This window comes from Vigna unguiculata, chromosome 11 (assembly GCF_037176805.1).
Source record: "Vigna unguiculata cultivar grain cowpea cultivar isolate G323 ecotype 2 chromosome 11, ASM3717680v1, whole genome shotgun sequence".
Taxonomy (NCBI): domain Eukaryota; kingdom Viridiplantae; phylum Streptophyta; class Magnoliopsida; order Fabales; family Fabaceae; genus Vigna; species Vigna unguiculata.
In genome coordinates, this window is record NC_140802.1 from 42,493,568 (window position 1) to 42,518,204 (window position 24,637).

Below are 24,637 nucleotides of genomic sequence, written 5' to 3' on the forward strand. Positions count from 1 at the left end.
ACTCACTTTTGATAAAAGTTAGACCCTATCCTAACAAATTTTCTTGAACATTCTGTTCTACCCGATATCGAAACAGTTTTGTAAAATTGAGTTAAACTTAACACACTTCTAACAAAATCGTGATCGAGTTTTATGTGAGAACAACTCCTAACTCTCGACTAAAATTAGTGTGAAAATATATATATATATATATATATATATATATATATATATATATTTAAAATCTCATAAACGATTTTATAATATGTAAAATGCAAATTTCATTTTATATACTAATTTTATAAGATTGAATCTAAAGTTCAATTTTTGGGGAAAAAAAATACTGTGGTAGTTCATATTCGTTTTGATAATGATATCACAATCCTTATACATGAGTATTAAATTTGAATGCCAGATATTATATGCCTCAAAAAACTGAACAAGTTGCGCATGCAAACGATGTTTAATTGGAAGAACAATGGCAATTGGAATTTTTTTAAACTTGTCTAGAAGAAACACTATGGGCTAAGACATTGAGTCAGCTGCTTGGTGAAAGGAATGTTAATAATTATTATAATCTAGCTTTGGATCCTTAAACTTGACTTCAATTTAATATTATTATTATTATATGCTATTAAAAATTGTTCCACTTGAGAGAATTTCAGACTCCAACCATTGCTGTCATTCTACCTTTTTTTTTCAGAAAGAAAGAAAAAAACATAATTAAGGTTAGTGCGATGTCTCTTATTACATGGTGGACCTTTTTGGTTCTCTACCCAAAACAATTTGGTTTGCATCCTAATGCTCTCCACTTCAACCATTATGTCTAATATGGATTCATGCTTAATTATCTTTCACATTCTTCTTCTTTTTTTATTGCAATGTCAGTATTTGCTTTCCCTACAGCACTAAAATATGATTACCCTTGGTAAAACCCTAAAGTAATTTAAATAGTTAATCATGATTTGCTCAGAACTCAAGAGATATATATATATATATATATATATATATATATATATATATTTTTTTTTTTTAATTTAATTTTTCTTGAGCATTAAAATGCAATTGATTAATGCGTTGAACACAATTCGATATATAATAACCACTTTTCATTAGTCAAATTATCTTCATTCTCTCACCTTCTTTCCATAGCCATAGATTGGTCTATTCAGGATTTTTGTTTAGAGGCCAAAATCTCCAAAACTTATCTAGGTGTCAAATAATGTTGGATCCAAGATTTATAAACTTCAATTTCAAGATTTCTTTAGTGGATTTTTTTTTTTTTTTTTTACTTAAAAGTTTTGAAAACACCGTTTGTCTTGAAGAAAATCATTGTCTTCTGCATGAATATAATATTTACAACTGCATCATTTATATAGATTTTATATTGTTGTAAAAAGTTTGGATTGTTTGTTGCGTTTAATAAACTTACATGTAGAAGTATCATCAATTTTTTTTTTTAATCTTTTGTATAAAACAATTTTTGCAAAATTTTTTTATAAAAAATATTTTATAATTTTATAATTTTATAAAAAATAACTATCCACGCATAAATTAAAACTTGACTCTTTCTCCCTATACATACATAAATTTCAAAATTATGCTTTAAGAGAGTTGACCTCTTTTTCATGGTTCACAAAAACGTTTACCAATTTTAAAGGACAAGAAATCAAATGCCAAAGTTGAAAGTCTAGACATCTGAATACCAGTACCTGGACTTATTGTTAGCTGAATTTTCTTTGTTCTACACTAAACAAGCTTTTTTCTTTTTAAATAATTTTACATATATTTTACTTCACTCTTTCTTTTTATTTTATTTTTGTTAAAAACAAACTCCTAAATGGTTCAAAAAATTGATTTTCAAGTTATCGCATTATATTTTTTTTATACAAGTTCTCATTTAATACACAAATAATATTCAGAATCCAAATTAAATTGTATTGTCCAGTGATTACAGGCATTGAACTACCGTGGTCATCAAAGAAATGTATTCTTATTAAGTATTTTATTTTAATTATTTTTAATTTATTATTTTAATTATCATTAAATCATTTGTTTTAATTTTTTTTAATAATGTGATATAATGATCTAATCGTAATTGAAATAATAAATTAAAAATGGATAAAAAATAAGTTCGATTATTCCAAAGTGATTTTAAAAGTTCATTTTGTGAACAGACATTGGAAATTGTGTTTGATGGTTGAATGGGCAAAGAGAATGTCGGAAGTTCAAAATTTGAAAGTCAAGAAAACTGTGTGATGTGCCAAAGAAAACACAACTAGAAATAGAAAGAGCAATAGGAAAGAGTGTTGAGAGAAAAAGATGAAGATAGAATGAAGAAGTTATAGTGAGAAAGAGAGATATTTTATTATTAGAATGCCAGCCATTGAGCATACACAATCCATGAGATTTGACCATATTAGGCAATAGCTACCCACCATCGTCATTGTCAATCTCAATCTCATTCTCATTAGCTTCAACAATTACAATTACGCGTTTTCTCTCTCATTTCATTCTATCTATATGCCATCAACAACTTTCACACTACCATTTCAATGTTTCTTCCATCATTTGTGTCACCCTCTCAAATAGTAAATTCTTAACTTCATTCAAGGGAACAAAGGTAGAGAAAATGCTCTTTTTTTTTTTGGAGGGCACACTTCCATTTTGCCAAGCCATTCATGGATCTAGGGTTTACTAAGGTTGGACTTATTGCTGTTTTTTAGTTGCATCATAGGGATCATCTTTAGATATAGGTTAAAAAAAGTAGGATTGTTATTGGGTTAATATAGCCTACATTTTTTAAAGGAATGGATAAATATACAAATCGTCACTTATATATTTGTTTAATTCTAATGTAATAAAATGTAGTTATTAAAATTGCGGGTATCAAAATGAATTAACTCAGTTCATATGAATTGACTCATTACTGATATGTTTGTTTCGGGTGAAGTAATGTGTACCAAGATTGATTTGCGGATGTTTGGCATGTTTGTTTGTAGAGAGATTAGGTGAATTGCCAGCGTGAAAATGTGACTTACCACTCTCCTAAAAAATGTGAATAATGGAAGAAAAAATGAGCTCATACCGGTGCATCTATGTATATGTCCCTAAGAACTTAAGAATTCCCTAAATTTGTTTTTTTTTTTGGCTTTACGACCAACTAATGAGAAAAGTAATATTACTTTAATTTAATTCTTTATGATAACTTTTTTCAATTTAAATAAAAAATTAAATTTCATTTTAACATAATTTATACCAATTACTTTTAAATTTACAACGCAATTTCTCTCAAGAGTATTTTAATAAACATCTAATATTATCCATTATAACATTTTTTTTAGTATATTATACTGATGACATCATAGACAAACTTTCATTATCTCTCACTTAATCTAAACAACCCCGACTTTACCCCATTTTCCTCCCATTCAAATCCATTCTTCCAAATTCATCTTTTAATACAAACACACCAAGTTAAAATAGAAACAAGTCAGCTTAACTCGACTCTTTCTTTAATAAATTAAAAATTTTGTATCTCAACTTGACTGATCACAAGTTATGAGTTCGATGGATTGACTCATTTAATGATGATTTGTTATTCTAATTTATTTTATATATTTATCGTAACACAGTAAAAGTGGATTGACTAATTTTTTTTATAGTATTATAATCAATATATTCACTTATTTAGTCGAACATTATTATAAAGACACCAGTTAAAAATTAAGATGTCAACGACAAATAAATAAAATAAATATTTAAACTATTCAAATATTATTAAACAATATTCTACTATTTAACTAAAAGTAATAAAAATTATAACAAAAAAATGGTAAAAAGCAATATTGTTGTTAGTGAGTTATAGATTAATACATTTAACTTACTCCAATCCATTTAACCTAAGAATCAAGTTAATCAAGTCTAATTTGATACACATTAAAAAAAATCTATCTCGTTTGATCTCATTTTGATATTTTTACTTAAAATGAATGGATAAAATTATCTTATTTTTAGTGAAAAAGGCGGAAAAGAAGATGGAATATGTGAGAATTGTAAGAAATTTTATACATGTAAAGAGTGTTAAAAAATTTTCTTCTCTTATTATATATTTAATTGAGAAACTAAATGAAACAAATTAAAATTTGACCGAGAGCTGTGTTTTCTAACCATGATACGACAAAAATAGTATACTCAGTGGTACAAAGATGGTAAAAAGCAGAGGAGTTGATTTAGTAATATTAGAAGTTAATTTTATTGTTGATAATAATAAAAGGAGTAGCAAAATGTAAAACAATATAGTGTGCAAATGAGAATATATGGAAAATAAATTATGAGAATATGACAAGTGTCACCTGATATAGTTTTCTTGCACAGCTGGAATTTTACTTCTGATTGATTACTATTATAAATATAAATTTTTTTTATTTAAAAAGTATTAAGAGCAAATGAAATTGATTGTATATACTCATTGATTTATATTTCTGCGTAAGTAACTAATACTGTCGGGTCTAAAATGGATTTTTGTCCAAGTTTTTAGGCTTTAAAATAAGGGTTTCTCTTCGTGCACCCCCAATTTTTCTTTCTGCACCTCTAAATTTGATTGTAAAGACCGTTATATTCTTAAAAAAATAAAAATAAATTATAAATTAAATATTTCTCCAACTTGCACTTCCATAAATGAAATTCGGTATCCCAGTTTCTGAAAGCCGGTAACACCGATTTCTGAAAGTCGGTAACACTGGATTCTAAAAGCTGGTAATCCCAATTTTTGTTTTTAATTCTTTTTATATATTTTTATATATTTTAAAATTATATTTATATGTAATTATATTATTTATATTAAGTTTAAGAAAATTTATAATAAATTTATTTATATATTTTTTAGTTATATATCTTTATTGTTTAAAAATAAAAATTAATTTGATGGATGTTGGTTGATAAAAGCGATTAAGGTTCTATCTCTGGTCATAATAAATTATTTCTCAATAAGTCATCAAGAAAGTATTAAAGTAAAAACGAAAAGTAAGTAAATAAATGGTTATCCTAATATTTATCATAAATCATTAATATTTTATTATGATTTATGTATCTTAAATTTATGATTCTCCTATAATATTTCTTCCAAATTAAGTTTTACCCAAATTAGTATGAACCCTAATTATGATTTTATGAATTCTTTTATCAAATTGGCATGAACCTTAATTATATTTTTACTCAAATTAGTACAACCTTAAATTATGAAATTTAAAGGTTGTTGTGTTTTCTGCTCTAATGATAAAATTTATGGATATATCTTAGGTTGCATTTCAAATTTTGCTACACATAATGAATTAGTTGGATAACCTTGATTTGGAATAAAAATATAGAATATTTCTGTTGCGTGAATTCAATGATTTAGAAATATTAAAAACTGAATACGTGAATCATTCTATAAAAATGGTTTAAAATGGTTTAAGTAAAGAAAATGAAAAACTTTTTATTTAACTAGAAATTTAATTTATATATAAAAAAATTAAATTTGGCACCCCTAAAATTTTTATTTATATTTCACTACTGTTCGTATCTTGAAAATCAATAAAATCGGATTCTGAAAGCCGGTAACACCTAGTTCTGAAAGCCGATAACCACAAACCAAAAGAGTAACAGTGGAATTATAAAAAGGTTGGGGGTGTAGGAAGAAAAATTGGGAGTGCAGGAAGAAAAACCCTAAAATAATATTGTCCCAAAAATAATTCTGGATTAAGCGGCTTCAACAAAGGCGTTACGATTTTACTTCTTGCACCCCTACATTTCTTCGAGCACGTATCAAAATGTGGAAATGACCATTTGTACTGCAAAAAAGTGATTTTAGATTACAAATTCCAAAAATTTGCCAGAATTAACTTCTTAGAATTTCAAAGCAGTATTTCTGAAACAAGATTTTCGGAACATGATTTTCGAAACAGAATATACAAAGCGCATAAATTTTTTTTTAATTTTTTTTTTCAAATAAGAATGTCGAGAAAAGCTTTCTAGAACTTACAAAAATATCTTCGAGAATAAGTTTTCCAAAGTATTTGTACATGAAATATGTTTCGAGAAGTGTTTTCCAAAATTCAGAAAATAGTTTTTGAAATGAGTTTTTTTCTGCACTTTTTCTCTTCTTCTTCCGCAATCTCCCTCCCTTTTCTTCTCCAGTATTCTACCTCTCTTCTTTTTTTCAAGGCGATAAAGAATGTTTGACTTTTTTCATATTTTTCCTATTACTGTAGAATGTACTTTCCCGAATCAGATTTATAAACTTAAGAATTACAAGCTCTAAAACTAACTGGTAAATTCGCAGAATAAATCTTTATTTTATATAGTTAAAATTCATAATAACTTTTTTTTTATCAATATGTAATTATTGTATCATGATTAATATTTTTAACAAATATTTTTTAACGTGAAATTATGTCTTATATTTATGTAAAAAAATTATACCGTGATATTTTTTATTTTAGTTATTGATAGACTTTTTTAAAATATCAAATTTAATTTTAAACTGTTGATATTAAAAAATATGTCAGAATTTAAAATATCGTAGAAATATTCTCATGAATAAAAGTCTTACAAACCCTTTCTTCAAACAAAAATGTTACCAAAAAATATTTTATTCAAGAGTATGCGTCTAATTTGTCCATTAGTTTAGACTAAAAAAAATATGTAATTAGTCTATTATATATATATATATTATAAATAAATAAAGGAATTAAAGTACATTTATTGGATGTATGCTTAAATATTATTATCATGCGGTATTGAAATCTTTTAAAAAACAATTGATTCGTGTTTTTTTAGTAAAAAAAAATGTAACCTGGTACCCTTAGTCTCTTAGAAAGAAAAACATAAAAAACAAAAACAAAAAAAAAAAAAAACAAAAAGGGGCAAAAACGAAAACACAGAGGCGGAACGATGCGTTTTGGTCAAAAGCTGAAGCCCTGAATAATTTTAGGTTAAGTGGAAACTGGTGGTGCGACCTATATATACCTTCATCCTCTTCTTCTTCTTTCCCCACAGTGTTAGGGTTTTGTCTCCATTGCGGTTTCTTCTTCCGTAATTTCTCGCAAAACCCTCGACGGTGACTGATCAGTGGATCAATTATGGACAAAAGCATGTTAGCGGATCTGGAATCGCTCCCTGAGGCAGATAGGCAAAGAATGTCTGCCATGATGGAACAGCTGCAAATCCGTGACAGGTAATTTCGTTTTGCTTCTTATCACCTTCACTTTGTTACATTCATTCGTTTTCCATTTTCGAACTTGGAATCTAGGTATATTGTATGAGCTTGTGTGTGTTGATGACTTCCTTTTAGATTTGGGGGCTTCATGCTAATTTGTTAGGGCAGCACTATTTTTTTATAGAATATCTGTGTGATCCCTTTCCATGAAGCCCAGAGCGAAGTTCTCCTTAAAACCAGCGCAGCACGTGAATGTTGCTTCTGGACGTTTTGGGAACTACATTTCTTGGAACTGACCTAGATGGTTTGAAATAAGTTCCATTCGATCAAACCAACCCTCTTTATTAGTTTCCATTTTGTAATTGTGGGAATATACTGCTGAAATTTTGGTGATTGGATGTATTTTGAAAGATCGAACAATCAATTTGGTATACTAAATATCAATTTCCTTCCTAAATATCCCTAAAGTAATAAAACTAATATGGCGTTTGATATATTTGACTACCATGGTTTAATCATGGAGGTTCTTTCAATACTGGATGGACTACTGAGAATGGTTTCTAATAATTGAAGAGGTTTACTGTTCATTACTTCAGGAGCCCTTTAGGGGATATATTATTTCTATTGAGTATGAATTTAATAATTTATTACGGTTTAAAATTATGCCTGAATGTTTTAGTTTGGGACATTTTGACAGTTTATTTTATCTGTGAGAGGGAAAATTTTGGAAAACCATTGTCAATCATGGTATAGCAATTGTTTGTTTAGTTGATCTTGTGCTTGTGGTATGTGATGGCGTTCCTGATCATGGTTTGGGTTTCATTGCAGTCTGAGAATGTATAATTCACTTGTTGAGAGATGCTTTACTGATTGTGTTGACACTTTTAAGCATAAATCTCTGCAAAAGCAAGAGGAAACTTGTGTCCGAAGATGTGCAGAGAAATTTCTGAAGCATTCTATGAGGGTTGGCATGAGATTTGCCGAGCTCAACCAAGGAGCTGCAACACAAGATTGATATCTGTCAACTTCTTTAAATGAAAAACTGTTTATGGTTATTCTGAATGCACTTTGCTTACTTACATTTTTGGGTCTTGAGAAATGAGATTACTGTAGAGAACACTAATTTGCAATTAGTACGCAACAATCCTTGTTAAATAAATTTGTGGTGATACAATCACAGTGCTTTGGAATCCTGACACTTGTTTGAATGAGTTTTTAGTGTAACTACTCTTTATCCATTGTGAAGATCATTGCTGTTAAGGAGTTACCTCCTTCCATTCAATAAGGTCCATATCACATATTACTGGTTCAATACTATCCAGAGAAAGTCTATGCCACTAACTCCATTGAAATGTTTTTTAAGATGAGATTTTGGTTTTATTGTTATAAACATTATGATATTTACTCAAATCATTGAGTCGTGCTATGTTGTTTGGACTCTCCAGTCTTATTTTTATATTTATTTGGGCCTAGGGAAATAGTGTTTTCTTGCGACCCAAAATGAATTTGGGTTATCTCACTTTTGTAATGGATTACACGTTCTTTAATCGTAGGAATAATGTTCCATCTAGAGAATTGTTCTTGCTTCATGCTTATGATGGATTATTTTTGTAATTTTTTTGTTACATAGAAGAAAATGTCTAGCTTTTTGTTTTTAAAATTAGTTAAATAACGTAATAAGAATAGTTCATTTGTATATCTAGCCTTAGACACAATTCAATCACTTCATAGATTATTTTCTTGCTGCATAATAGGCGACAAAGATCTGTTGCGTAATGATAGGAGAATGCAACCATCGTACTTGTAATAATTTTTTTAATTAAAATGCGCTATTAATTAAAAAAATGAAAATGATTAAATAAAATTGTTAAATTTTTTTAGTTTGTCGTTTTATATAGCAGGGTAGCTAATTATAATTGGAAAGGAAGACACCTAACTTAAGTGTTCCGAAAAGACTCCAAGTTTAAAACTGCATAAACTTTGTTTAAAAAAAATTATATTCTAAGACTCTTAAGTCTTCAAAGAATAAGAACAAGTTTCTATATTATATATTTTCATAGAGTAACGGTTATGTATTGCGTGAGTTATGTATTGCGTGAGTTTTGTACTCTGTGCATGATGTTGTGGTTCTTAGCATAGGAGTTTTTGTTGTATCATGGAAAGTATGTATAACAAATAATATACCTCTCAAAAGTATCCTTAAGGTCCATACTCAATCATGACTTAAGAAACCACCTTCTTTGTCTTCTCACCTAACTTCAACTACACACCTCATCATTCAAAAATTTATTTTAGTAATTCTACATTCCAAATCAATTTTGATTTAAACTATCCAACATTATACAAAAAAAAAAAATCACTTTTACTATACAAAAATTATGTTACTCAAAAATTAATTTTAATTAGGTTTAATTACTCTTAGTCCTACAAATTTTCAGTTGTTTTGTTACACCAACACTGTGATTATTTTAAAGTGACCTATTTATGTTTAAAGATTGCCCTATCAAAATTGTCCCATTTATTCTATTTCTATCTGTCTTATTATTTTAAAATCAGTACATATCTCTTTTTTTTTCTTAATTCAATGCATAAAAGCTGGTTTTTTTTATCAAATAAAATTAATTATGTTAAATAGAAACTTATTCTGGCTGTAATTGATTATTGAAATAATAAAAAGTTATATATTCCAATCACACTAAATATGTAAAAATGGATAATCGTATGTTCTGTTATTTGTTTAAATATTAAACATTTACTTTTAGTTTTGTTGTTTGTTCTTGTAACTATGGCCCAGGGCTTTGAAGAGAAGCAAAGTGGAGAAGACATCACTAAAGTAAAGATAACACAAAAGGTGAAAAGGGAAAGAATGGAAAAGATAACAAAATATCCTTCATTTTCTTGTCGGAAAGAAGATAGAAAATATTTTTTGTTAATTAAAAGATTAAAATAGCTAAATTATACTGTGACATTATTCAGAAGAAATGACTTTACAAATAACTTCATAATATTTTTCTTACTCTTTATGAGTTCTGTAGAATAGCAGACAAATATTAAACCTTTATTATGGTTGACTTTATTGGACTAGACAACCATTAATGAGGAAAAAATTAGTTAGATTTTTAAGACTATTGATTAAGCTTTAAATTCTTTAATTAATATAATATCATATGAAATGACTAATAGTCTCTCTCTATATAAATATAGATATATATTTATATATTAACATATATTGTTTATGTTGTCCTATATTATAATTTATCATAAATTTATAAAATATAACCTATGAGAATTCTAAATCAGATCAGAAAAAAAAAATTAATGAGTCATCCAAGCCGTCCAAAAAATATTATCCACGTTTTATTTTAAATTGTTGTTGTCAATTTTGTACTAATTCGAGTCCCTCCATAGATTATAAATATAAACGAATCTTAGTTTGAGAGCATCACACCAAAATCTCTGTTTTTTTTTCTTTTCTATGTTGATGCTAACTCGTTTTCTTACGTGAAAACTAATTTTTTATATATCAAACAAAATCAATTATCTAAAATGACATTTCAACTAACTTACACACACGAAAACTAAAAGTTAAGCATAAATTTTTTCTCTATTTTTTTTTTCAATTCGAAGTTCTGGTTATTCCATTTAAATAAAAAAAACATGTTATTTACTTATTTAAAAAAATGTTATTTTAATATACTTATCAGTTCTCTCTATTTCTAACATTATGAAATTATTTTTATGATGTTTTAAATGCAAATATTAAATTTGAGATTGAACCGAACTAAAATAAAATATAATTCAAACTAATAATTGAATCAGAATTACCGATTTTTTTAATAGAAAAAATGAGGAACGTCTTTGAAAGACGCGAAAAGAGGAGATTCCATCATATACATGAATTTTATGAATTTTCCACTAATGAATTTTGTAGTTATTAAAAATCGAAAAGAAATCTATATAAAAAGATGTCTAACTCTCAGATTAATAAAAACTTCTAATAAAGAACATAAAAAATAATTGAATATTAAACAAGTAATCTATAATATTCATAAACAATAAAAAAAAAAACATGATTGTGAATAAATATTTAAATATTTACTTAGGATTTATAAGAATTAGTACAATCATAATTATAATAATATTTTAAGTGTGTGTAATTAACTATTAAATTAATCTAAATTATGGAACACAGAAAATCTAGAAATGGCACGAGGGTATTATAAAATTAGGATATTCCGATATGGGACATGGATAATGAGAAGCGAGCGTGTTGAGCATCACTTGCGTGAAGTGTGGTTAACATTAATCAGCAAGTGGCAAAAGCTGAAGGGGTCCATTTTTTCTCAACATGCAATGCTACAAAACAACCAAGCTTTCTTCCAACTTGATGTAAGACCCTACCCTCTTCAAATCATTCACACCCACAAACACAACAAAAGCCAAACCAGGAAACCTTCTATCACCTTATCATAGATCATAAATAAATGCCAACCTAACAAAATAATAATCCAACTCATTCACAGTAACTTTTTCTGTAGTTTCTGCATAAAGTGAAACAACTAACCAAGATTCTACTCTTTATGCAGCATATTTTTGTGAAATCATCATGTTGTTTATGTAGTATTTTTTTCATTGCTTTATTTAATAAAGTGAGTATGGTTTAAACTAGAAGCTGATAAATTAGCACAGATTTTTTTGTTTGCTGATAAATCAGATTTTTCATTGCTGGCAGATTCATGCACTGGTGTGACACTTTGTCCACAAGAAAGTACTGTCAAGGTCTTCATAAAATTAAGTTAAACTGATAATTTTCTATATTCTGAAAAAAAAAATCATCTGTGATTGACTGATAATACAAAAGAATAAACAATGACTAAACTGTAGGAAAATATCTGAACATCTTTCACTTAATTTTTGAAGTTAAGTTTATCTGTAAGTTCAAAAAATCTGAACCAAAAGAGTTCCTTCCATTACATCAGGCCATGCAATGCTACTTGAATGGCCATACCCACCTTCTTTAGTCACTTCAACTTCTTTATCTCTTTGTCTTTTCTAATCCTTCCAAGTTTTTATCTGAAACTTTGGTCAACTTGCTCTTTAACTTATGAATGGTCTTTCTGTTCTCTCTCTAGGGACCACACACAAGTTAACACTAATAATAAGGTCTACATGTCAGCAAACTTGTGTTTCTCCCTTCCTGCATCCCCTGTAGAGGCTAGCTGTATGTACTTCCTTCTATTCTCCTTCTTCCTATAACCCCTGATTCAGCTTTGCTTCCTAAACAGGTTTTCTTGAACTTATGATTTATTCTTCTTTCCATTTTTTTATGCCACATATTTCTTTTTCTCTTTCTTTACAATTCATGATCATGGTTTCTTCTGAACCTGATGTGTATGAACTCACTTTGTTGTGATCTACAGGCAACAAGGCTCAAGGAATTAGTGTTCCTTCTATCATGGGAGTTTGTTTGAGCACCAAAACTAAAACTGGTATATATATATTCAGATTTTTTTTCTTCACCTTTGTTTTAGCACCCTACTAGCTACATGCTTATGAAACGAGTTTAGATCCATGTGCTTCTGTGTTGATTGGTTTTGGTGTTCTTCACCTTAGAAGACTACATGGGAATGTTTTTAACTTCCTTGCTATAGCTCTTGTTCAATGAGTTTGGTTTGTCTAACTAAAGTCCAGTTTTTTCGGCTGAATGTGATATATGTTTGATATATGCCATGTAGTTTATGAAAGTTGAAGTTTGTATATCATCTCAGGGTTAAACTCAAAGCATGTGAGTGCCGATGCCAAAGATCTCAGTAGCAGAATTAGTAAGGTCTCAGAGGTTTCGGTGCCTCAGAGTCTTGAGAGTGAGGGTGAGATGTTGAATTCATCCAATCTGAAGAGCTTTAGTTTGACAGAACTTACAGCTGCCACAAGAAATTTCCGTAAGGACAGTGTCTTAGGAGAGGGTGGTTTTGGTTCAGTTTTTAAGGGTTGGATTGATGATAACTCACTCTCTGCAACCAATCCTGGCACGGGGATTGTTGTTGCTGTCAAAAGACTTAGCCAGGATAGCTTCCAAGGTCACGAAGAGTGGTTGGTGAGTTTAATCTATTTCTTTAAACTTCAAACACTTTGATTTGGTTCACTTCTGCTAAACAAGAAGCAAGCACTGCCTCTGTTAAATGCTTAACTATGAATTCATGTTTCAGAATGTTTTTTCTTTGTAGGCAAGGCGCAGTATAACTCAGGAAGCAAGTCTCAAGGTTCTTATCTTATCCATGTTTCTCTTCTAAACTAAACTCAAGTTTTCAACATGACTCTACATACTGTAGTGATTGGTATATAATATATGCAATCATGCAGTGTAAAAGTTGTTTGTAATGACATTCAATTACAACTTTTTTCATGCATGACGAGTTTATGATTCTGATTTATGAAAACTTGGAAAATGAGGATTAAGTGCTACCCTTACACGGGTTTGGCTTACAGTGTTTAAATTTATTGTGTTAGGATGAAGTCAACTGTCTAGGACAGCTTTCTCATCCTCATCTTGTGAAATTAATTGGATATTGCTTTGAAGATAGAGACCGTCTTCTGGTCTATGAATTTATGCCTCGTGGTAGCTTGGAGAATCACTTGTTCATGAGTGAGTTCTTCATCTCCCATCTTTTCAAATCGTTGACATTGTGAAGTGTGCCTAAAATCAGCCACATTGTTGCAACAGGAGGTTCATATTTTCAACCTCTTTCTTGGGGCCTGCGTTTGAAAGTTGCTCTTGGTGCTGCCAAAGGGCTTGCATTTCTCCACAGTGCTGAAACAAAAGTCATATATAAAGATTTCAAGACCTCAAATGTGTTGTTGGATTCGGTATGTGCCCTTCACAGACCCATGGCTATTATTAGGTTTCAAAATTATTTAGATATCATATCTGAAGATTCCCTTGCTCATTTGTTTCAGCATTACAATGCAAAGCTCGCTGATTTAGGGCTCTCAAAAGAAGCACCTACACTTGACAAAAGTAGTGTCTCCACTAGAGTAATGGGAACCTATGGATATGCAGCTCCAGAATATCTAGCCACAGGTATTGTGTGTGCGGTTAAACAAAAATGAGTTAAATTCGTTTTTAGTCTTTAAACTTTGATGCAAAATTGAATTTCGTCTTCATTTAAAACTTCGATACATGTTGGGTTATATATTTTTTCATATGTTTTGGTTATATATGGGTTATGGTTATAGTCATTAAGAGATTGTGGTTGCATATGGTTATATGACATTAGTCTTACACAACATTTGACACCAGTTTTACACCAAAACCTTAAGACAATGGTGTTATGGGTCTTTATTTTTATATAGTGTTTAACTTTGTCTATTTTATCGAATGTGAGACTTTTGACTCACACTTAGACTTTTCCAACATTATGTGAAGGTCATGTGAGTGCTAAGAGTGATGTGTTCAGTTTTGGAGTAGTTATGGTAGAACTGTTATCTGGTAGGAGGGCTGTGGACAAGAACAGACCATCAGGGCAGCAGAATTTGGTGGAATGGGCAAAGCCATACATGGCAAACAAGAGAAAGCTTCTGCGTGTGTTGGATAACCGTCTTGAAGGACAATATGACATAGATGAGGCTTTTAAGGTTGCTACTCTCTGTCTGCAATGCCTTGCAACAGAATCCAAGTTGAGACCAAACATGCACGAAGTTGTCACAGATTTGGAGCAGCTGCAGGTTCCTCATGTGCATCATAATCGTTCTGTGAATACCTCACGTGGTCGTAGGAAAAGTGCTGATGATTTAACCAATGGTAGAAGCGTTAAAGCTTCAGTTTCCCCTCTCTCACATGACACTGCAAATAAACGTCCTTGAAAATTGTATGTTACCACATCAACTTGAACACGTTCATAGCACACATGTTTATGTTATAGGCTTTACATATCTTAGTATTATTGCTTGTACATATTCTAGGCTCTGTCTGTAACATAACCTTAGTCAAAATATCTGCACCTGCATATACTTTCTTGTGTAACTCTGGTTAGATCAATTTTGTTGTTTTTTCCTTATTGTTCCTTCTCTGTGTTCTTACACTGAATTGCAATGTGGGGTTCTTTTCGATTTCAAGTTGTGCTTTATTGAAACTATCACAACACAAGTGGGAATAGTGGAAATTGTTTGCATTCAAATCGCAGTCACTAGGACCGTTTGTCGTGTGACAAATTGAAGAGCGACTTCACGCAAGATTCACGATCAATTAAACGAGATTTGGACACGCTCTGGAACATTTATTCAACTGTGTGTGTCTGTATCCAATTATATACTTTTCTTGGAACAACCATAAAGAAAAAATGGGTTAAATATGTCTTCACTGTACTAATTTTCAATAAATTTTGGAATTAGTTCATTTTAAAATTTTAGACCAATTTAGTTTTTCATCTTTTTAAATACGTGTAATTAATTTTTTAATCAAATTTTATTAAATTTATTTAACATTTAAAATGTGTTTTATAATAATACTTGATTTAACATTAAAATAAAAATATGTCAAATAATAAACAATTCAAATATAATTTTAAAATAAGTATAAAACACCAAATAAATCGATATGAACTGAACTGAAGTTTAGTAAGTACATAGGTTTCTGCAAACTGATGTGAACATGTTTTTTGCGTTCTCTCAGGTTCTTCTGAGTCTCAAATTTTTTTCTAATTATAAACTATGACAAATGTTGACCTAAAGATACTCGCTGTAAAGACCCTAATAAATCAACTCCTCCATCAATTGAATGTAAATTTATTACAAAACACCCTCAACTTCTATTTGGAAGTTTTCATTAAATGTAAATTTATTTTATTCAACCATTTTGCGTGTGAATTTCCTTCCAATTTTGAAAATTTGAAAACCAATAAACACGGAACTTTATTTTCTTTAAGGAACTAAAAAAGTCACTTACCAAATAAATTTTATTAATAGCTAAAATTATAGAACCACATTTTCTTTTACCCTGTCACTTCTGAAGAAAACGGTGTATCTGTCATTATTGAAAAAAAAAATCTAGTTGTCTCTTATTCTAAAACTTCTAGTATTAGATGTAGATCTCATTGTATGTTCTAAAACAAGAAAAAAAATACATTTGTTTAGTTATTATACCCCAATCAAAAGGAGAGAAGTTATATATACAACATCAAATATATAAATAAATAAGAGATAAAAAATATTTATTACAAATAATCTTATATAAATGATGAAAATAATATAATTTGAACACTATATATTTAACGTCAAATAAAAAGAGAGAATATATATATATATATATATATATATATGCATTTATATAAAACAAATATTTCATCATCCACAAAAGCCCAAAAGAAACCTAATTATATATTTACATTAAATCAAACATACAGAAGTGAAACCAGTGCGCTGTGCTGTTGCAGTAAATGGTAGCACCTTGTTTTATTAATAAAATATTTACAGTAATTTATTTCAAAAAGAAAAAATGATAAATGCAAGCAAGGCTCAAAGAAGTACAGATGAAACATTTAATTCCAGTTATTGCCCAAATTTGCATGACTAAATTCGTTGTTAGTTTGAGAAGGCAAAATCATCAATAAATCATAGCTTTCCTCAAAATTAACCTGTACATAACATTATTAATTGATACAAAATTGGGTATATACCAGCAAGTTAACTGTGTGCCTGACAATGTCGATTTCACTGACTGAAAACTATGTGATCAACAAACATTGCGAATTTGCTATTAGCAGGTGACTGACTGTAAGATCACTTAATCACCAGCTTCTTACTAGCCCAGGCGCCCAACTTTTCCAATCCAACCTTCCAATAGACTTGTTTCTTAAGCTGACCATGTCTTTGAATTCAAAAACCTTCTTCAGGTAATTGTTCCCTTGTTTAGCTGGTTCAGGTTCAGTTTCTTCTACAGATACCTTCTCTTCTTTTTCTTCTCCGGCGGCTACAGCAGCTTGGGGGAAGCCTTCATACCGAGTATCAGTCTCAATGATAATGATTCCAAGAGACTCAACCACCTCACTCATTTTGGGGCGAGACTTCGGCTGTTTTGTGAGGCATTTGTTTGCCAGGATTGCAAGTTTATGGGCTGATTTGATGCAGTATTGTCCCTTAAGTCGAGGGTCTACAATATGATGGAACTTCCTAGGATCAGAAACATAAGATCTAACCCACTCTAAAAGCTTCTGTTCATTTTTAGGTAGGTTTCTCTCTACAGCTCTCCTCCCAGTGATAAGCTCGTAAAGAACTACACCAAAGCTCCACACATCACTCTTAGCAGTTAGCTTACCAGTCTGAACATACTCTGGTGCAGCATAACCTATGGTGCCAACAACCTTTGCAAATAAACAAGTCATTTACTTAGCATAGCAGCAAAATATCAGGATCAAAAACAAAGATTCAGACTTCAGATCATCAGTGTGGCTTTTCGTAAATTGGACTTGTTCACATTGAAAAATGGTAAAATATGGTTTAATTTGCAAATCTTTTAATTTCCAAACAATGTTATGTATAGTTGTAGAATATAATGAATTTTCCCCAGAGTACAGACAAATTCTTACTGCTGTTGATACATAGCCGGACCCCTCTGAAGGTCCTTGCCTAGCCAGTCCAAAATCAGAAAGCTTTGCATTGAAGTTTTCATCCAGCAAGATGTTGGACGTCTTAAAATCCCGAAATATTAGCTGCACCAGTAATAGTGGCAATCATCAATAGTGTGTTTCAACAAAAATTCTCTATGGTTTTTGGCAGATGTGAAATGCTGTAAAAGATATCTCTATCCACACTAGAAACCATCCACAAATATAAAATAAAAAAAAAAAAAAAGTCGAGCCAAAATCTGATGGGGCTTGTAAACCACTATTAATCCTAAAAAAAAGCCAAAGAGGGATGTCTTAAGTCACAGAATTCTTCAATCTTCACAATTCTTTTATATTCTACTTCACTCTAAATCCTAAACAAAAGAAAAAAAGAAAATCAATTCTCAACATTTGCTTTACTAACAAAAATTTCAGAGCACTTAAAATGTCCTTAATTGCATGAATCCAGATCAACGATTTCCTGCTCAATGCGGTTGTAGATTTGGTACACCCATATACAAATGTGCCCACCAAATAATCCTAAATTCCTCATGTTACATTCTCCTCTACTTTCAATCCAAATAATCCTCATCTCTTAAACTTGATTCCACACCAAAACTAAACCCATTGTTATGAAGCAACAAGCATTCACTTCAGCAATCCATGACAAAAATTCTCTACCAAGTATCGTTTTCCATAAAAGATATCCATCCATCCACAACATATATATCACTAATGAATTCGTAAAATAAATAAACACAGTCCAACAAAAAGTACCCATTTCTTTTCAATTTAACCAGAAAGACCCACATGTTCGTTTTGAAAGAAAATCACATAAATGACGACACGACAAGGTAAAGTCACAATCCATCACACACAGAGTACCTGAAAATCCATTTCTTCATGAAGATAAGCCAAACCGCGAGCCGCATCTTGCGCAATTCTCAACCTGGTCCCCCAAGGCAGAACCGTGGAAGGGACTCGCGCCAAGAGATGCTCCTCCAAGCTCTTATTCGGCATAAACTCGTAAACCAGAAGCCTCTGAATCCCTCTTTCATCGTCCTCAGCACAGTACCCTACCAACCGCACCAGATTGGGATGCTTCACCACTCCCAACAAATTCACCTCGTTGATCCACTCCTTGTGCCCCTGCTGCCCGTTGCGGTTCAGCTGCTTGATCGCCACCTCCTTTTCCTCCACCACGCCGCGGTACACGGACCCAAACCCCCCCTCGCCAACTAGGAGGGCGCGGCTGAACCCGCGCGTGGCGCACTTCAGCGCTGAGAATGGGAAGAGGCGGAGGTCGTTGGCGCGGCGCTGCACCAGGAAGTGATGGAAATCCACCGTGTCGGAGAATTCCGTGGAGTCGGAGTCGAAGTTGGAACGGCTGCGCGTGTCCATGAGACTGAGCGAACGCGCCCATGACACACGCGAGGTGGAACCGCGCGAACTCGGTGCCGCTGCCACGCAATCTTCGTCCTCTGCGTTGGAGAAGTAGAAGCACTTCATTTGCGGAAACCAATGAACAAACCCAAAAACATTCCAATTTCGCACACTCTTCTGTTTCAACGTTTCATTGTTTTCAGACTCAGAATGAAGAAGAGAAAGACGAAGAAAACGAATAATTATAATAATAGTACTAATAATAAGGGATAAAATAAAATGTTTTTTTTTCTCTCTCTCTATGATTCAATTTTTATTATTTCTATCATTAAATTTTACTTAATTTATTATGCTAATTGCATCATGTAAAAAGCCGTGACAACAAATGTCACATTAAATATATTTATTTATTACATTGTCATGTTTAATGGATCAGTTTAAAAAAACCTGACAAAATATTCAATTCAAGTGTAACCAAAGCGTTTTAAAAGAGGAAACTGAAACTTTTCATTATGTTGAAATAATAAATGCCAAAAATATATTATAACCGAGTGAAATGTAATTATAGTCCAACTAAAATTGTATTAAGATTATTTAAAGATCTCATGCTTTATCAATGAAAATATAATTAAATATATTTTTTTCCCTAAATTTAACTGAAAATTGAGATTAGTTCTTTTTCAGAATCGTAGATCAATATAGACTTTATCTTTAAAATTGTGTGAATTTAGTCATTTTAATCAAATTTTGTTAAGTTTATTTGATGTTTCAAATGCGTTTTACAATAATATTTGAGTTAACATTAAAGAAAAAATATGTCAAACGGGGTAAACAATTTAAATACTATTATGAGATAGGCGTGAAACCTTAGATGAATTAACAAAATTTACCTTAAAAAATTAAATTCAAACATTTCTACATATGAAGAATTAAATTGGTCAAAATTTAAAAAAAAGACTAATTTTAAATTTTATTAAAACTGGAGAGAGAAAAAGATATTTAACACATGAAAATAATATAACTCAAAAGGAATACTTTTCTAAAGAAAGTATACAAAATTTTATAAATAAAATACTCTCACTTACTTCTTAATTATCTGTTTTATTTGTGATTTTTAAAATTGTTTGAAAACAAAAAACAATTAAATGATTGTCTTGGTTTTGGTAAAAAGAAAACTTCAAAACGACTATTTGTGCAAAGTAATGTAACTAACAAAACTAATAAAAATGTTTTTTCTTTAACCTGGCTGAACTTGTGACCTTAACATATTTTCGATGAGTCAAATTCTTCCTTGAAGTCAAATTAGTTTATTCAAAGTAATAAATAGTTATATTGAAAAATAATAAAAACTTTGTACATATAACATTGCGGAAAATGTGAAGTAATATGTTTTTTAAAAGAAAACGATGCGTTTTAGGTAAACAAATTCTGTTTTATTATTTTACCATTTATGAGTGATGGAATAAATTATATAGGACCCAATTACGCTAATAATACTTTTTTATATGCTACTTGTAATCTATTTTATTCTCACCTGATTATAAGAGAGGTAAATTAGATAATAATAAATGTGCACTGAAATATTATACATGCGAGAAAAATGACGGAAAACACTAAAAGTTATTTCCAAAGTGGAAAGAGATTATTAGGTTTGTGGTATAGAAAGAGAAAGAAAATGAAACTATAGCGAAAGGGAAAGTATATATTATAAGAGAAAGTGTCATTTTTTTTGTTTTGTTTTCTTTGATTCCTTGTGGAGTAAGAATCCAAGTCTTTAACATTACTTTAATACATAGTCGATTTTAAATTATAACATTGTAAACATGTTGTTTTAATATTTAAATTCATCATTTTTTAGTAGGTAATTCGAATAAATCCTATTAAACTAAGAGAATTAATATTGTATGTGCTCAGAATTTTTAATTTAATGGATGGAGTATTTATATGAGCTTTAACAACGTGAAGTAATTTTAGATACTTATTTACTCATAAATAAAAACGTATTGCTATTTTATTATAATTATTTTAAAATTTATATATCCTATAAAATCTTTTTTTTTCTCCCATGGTAGTCATGTTTCGGGAACATGGAACACAATAGTCTGAATTTTGTGGTGACCGTTGATCGCTGTGGCTGCTGTCAATGGTGGGCGCCTCGGCAGCCGTTGGATCAGAATTTATCATCGCATTCACCGGACACCCTTGCGGTGGGGCCCATTTCATGGAGTAGCTGAAACTAAAGTGTGCTGAGAAAATTTGCTTTTTCTTGACGCAGTCTTCACTTATCTGTTAAGTCCTTCAAATCGCGTCATTAAATAATTATTTCTTCAAATACCAAAAATCACTGCTACCGCTTTTACTATTTTCAATGTTTTATTATTAAAAAAATAACCTGCAAAGTAAGTTGTTTTAAAAGTAAAGAAAATAAAACTCACGTTATCAAACAAGTATTTTTTTTTTCCAAAATAAAAGTAGAAATAGAATTAATGTATTGACTCTTCAAAAGGAAAATAGAAAAGAGCAAGACTCCCATGGTGTCAAAGTAATATAAAAAGTATAAGCCGTCATGGGAGGGAGCAAATGGAAGTCTAATACGGTGTTCTGATCAACATTTTTTTTAACTTGTCGGAGGTACGCATTTTTATTTAGATGTAATGATTTTATAACTTTTTTTAATAAGATATCAGTTAAATTTTAATTTTTGAAAAAATATCTCAGTTCAAATAAAAGTTATTAATATATTTAATTTTATTTGTAATTTTCATCACTAAATTTTAATATAAATATAAATATTTAATTTTGTAAATTATTTTAAATATTTAATTATGTTAATTTTTATTTTTTGAAAGAATTTAAAATATTTTTTAAAAAATTGAAATTCAATTAATATCATTTTTAAAAAAATACCAAAATGATAGAGTAAAATTAAGTATTATCTGACTAATTATTATTCTTTTTTGTGAAGCACAGTTGCACAATCTAGCATTTGTTATGTGAGAGTTAATGATACTGTGGTTTCATGGTGCAGGGACAGAAGGTGATTATATCAAGAACGAAGGTAATTAAGGGTTGTGATTAGCAATGACCCCAATATAATTATGGACATGACTTAAACTTCAACTTTACTTCTGCTTAATCATCATCACTACACAGTGATTGTAACTGATAACTACGCATGCAATGTTATGTTGTTTTCTTTCAAGTAAAATCCACTTTTTTAGTTAAAAGTTTCACATAAGTGGAGAAGATCAATTTATAGAAGTGGATGCGATCGTAAAGTTAATTTTTTAATATTTTATATAATAAATTTTGTTTTATTTTTACAAAAGTTAATTTATTAGATAAAGATTTATTTACTTATATAACATAAATTAATTTTATTCATAGTTAAGTGAGATTTTAAATACATTTTATGTATGTTGAGACACGTGGCTTATCTCATTACATCACAATAACAAATAACATGATAGAATAAGAGACGTTGATATTCAATAAAATAAATTCATGTTGTTTATTATGAGATTTTCTTATGAAATTTGAAATTTTGATGCGTTGGAGTATAGGTTGTGACGATGGATAATTGATTTTCACAGTATTCGATAGATCTTAGGTTATGTGAATTGTTTTCAAGGAATGTTGGGTTGCATTATCCGGGCATTTTTTAAGGCCCAAAATCTAACTCCTATTGGGAACAGATTAAAATAGAGGGAGCTTCTTCCTGCATCCCATTGTTTTCTTATTGCACCCCCCAAATTTTTTAAAATGTTTAAATTAGTCTTTGACCTTGACTAGAGTGTAAAAACCATATTCCAGTTAACTACACCCTAGATTACATAATTGGGTTACGATGCCTAGATCCAGGGATTCGAACCGGATTCCATATTCCGTACCTTACACCCATAAATTTACAATTTCAAATCAAAATTTTACCACGATTCAAATCGGTGAACATGAAGATCGCACCTTCTTAAAGTAATCCCTCTATTTAAAATAATTTAAAATAGAGAAGAAGATACAAATAAATTAAATAATTTAAAATATAATTACCGAAGAAAAATGGAATCGCAACAAAATTTATATATATATATATATATCAATGAGATTATATTATATTTGGGAAACGACGTCACATTATCCTTCTTCAAACTTGAATTTCATGAAATTAAAAAACATCATGATTTGCGGGTGAATGATGAGATTTTATTGAACTATCGATGAAAAAAACATCATGATGGTGGCAATATAGTGCAACCAACATGGATAGAACATGAAAAATGGGGGTGTGTGATGCAAAGAACATGAAAGAAAATGAAGTTGCAGCGTCAATGGTGCATGAAGGCAAAAACAGAATTTGCTCCAAGGACTTTTGGAACCAGATCTAATATTTTGGAAGTGTAGAATGGAACCAGTTCTGGTTATTTTGGAACATGTTCCACTTTCTATTATAAAAAACAACCTATCCTATTCCAAAATTCCAACTTCATGCATCAAAATATTAAATTTTTTATATCAACTATATTATAATTTCTATTTATTTCAATTAATAATTTTATTTATCATAAAAAAATAAAAAATATTTACAACTCATCTAAATATCATTTTATTATACCTTTTAACACCAAGGACAATTAGGTCATTCTACATTTTCATCTATTAAATTTTTTTTTTAGTCACATTAGTCAAATTCTTCACAAACTTTCACAAAAATTACTCTCAAATTCATTCTACTATCACTCTCAAATCCATAAAAAAGAACAACATAAATATCACATTCTAATCAACCCAAATCAATCATTTCCCTCTCCCTCAAATCATCACCCACAAAAGAACACACCCTAAGGGATGTTAATTTTCCTGTACATCGACGTCATTTCAAAAATTAATGTTGATCCATTCTATTCGATGTCAAATGTGTTTTATAACACAACGCGAGACCATTTTTCTTCCACTATTCTTTCTCTTTTGTACTTTTCTTCTCAAGCTAACCAACGGCTACGACGACCTAGGCGAGGATAAGATAATATGAGTTTTGCTTCATTTAATGTTAATAGTTATATTTTATGTTAAAATCTTTAGTTTTGATATACAATATGTGCTAGTAAATTTGCTGAGTTGTGCTAGAATATTTTTTGCTTTTTAGGGTTTGAGTAAACTATAAATACAAACAAAACATAAAATAAGACAACCTTTGATGTCGAAGCTATACCATAGCTGACATCCTTTGACATCTATTAGTACACTTTCAAATTTCAAATGTCCAAATTTAGTTTGAAATTGAGTCATTGAACGTATGTATGTTGTGGTGTCCATCGTTAAGACATGTCGGACGCTTACCTAATTTGAAGTCTCTGGTCCAGATAAATAAAGGGTAATTAAGCCTTAAAACCCATTCTATTAATTTTTCTTTTATTTGAAAGTATTTTTTGAAAAATAAATAAATAAAGAAGCCGTTTTAAAATTATTATAACTAGTTTTT

General features: G+C 30.0%; 3 protein-coding genes across 5 annotated transcripts; 2 read left to right on the forward strand and 1 right to left on the reverse strand.

The window, feature by feature from the left end:
• Window positions 1-6,946: 6,946 nt before the first annotated feature.
• Window positions 6,947-8,370, forward strand: TIM9 (Tim10/DDP family zinc finger protein). Its single transcript, XM_028053403.2, has 2 exons — window positions 6,947-7,198; window positions 8,009-8,370. The coding sequence occupies exons 1-2, from the start codon at window positions 7,104-7,106 to the stop codon at window positions 8,193-8,195; spliced, it is 282 nt and encodes a 93-aa protein (XP_027909204.1). The 5' UTR covers window positions 6,947-7,103; the 3' UTR covers window positions 8,196-8,370.
• A 3,927-nt stretch (window positions 8,371-12,297) lies between these two features.
• Window positions 12,298-15,234, forward strand: LOC114169806 (putative serine/threonine-protein kinase PBL9). 3 transcript variants are annotated; one of them, XM_028055120.2, is made up of 8 exons: window positions 12,320-12,401; window positions 12,601-12,669; window positions 12,949-13,274; window positions 13,405-13,440; window positions 13,688-13,823; window positions 13,902-14,044; window positions 14,135-14,258; window positions 14,604-15,234. In XM_028055120.2, exons 1-8 carry the CDS (start codon window positions 12,350-12,352, stop codon window positions 15,038-15,040), a joined length of 1,323 nt encoding a protein of 440 aa, XP_027910921.2. In that variant the 5' UTR covers window positions 12,320-12,349; the 3' UTR covers window positions 15,041-15,234. The 3 variants fall into 3 exon arrangements, with proteins under 3 accessions (XP_085524607.1, XP_085524606.1, XP_027910921.2); XM_085668481.1 differs by having other exon boundaries at window positions 12,298-12,465; window positions 13,902-14,258; XM_085668480.1 differs by having other exon boundaries at window positions 12,313-12,401; window positions 13,902-14,258.
• Window positions 15,235-16,775: 1,541 nt separating this feature from the next.
• Window positions 16,776-19,402, reverse strand: LOC114168165 (Protein kinase superfamily protein). Its single transcript, XM_028052901.2, has 3 exons — window positions 18,664-19,402; window positions 17,761-17,883; window positions 16,776-17,535 (listed from the first exon to the last, which is right to left on the reverse strand). The coding sequence occupies exons 1-3, from the start codon at window positions 19,285-19,287 to the stop codon at window positions 16,963-16,965; spliced, it is 1,320 nt and encodes a 439-aa protein (XP_027908702.1). The 5' UTR covers window positions 19,288-19,402; the 3' UTR covers window positions 16,776-16,962.
• Between the last annotated feature and the right edge of the window lie 5,235 nt (window positions 19,403-24,637).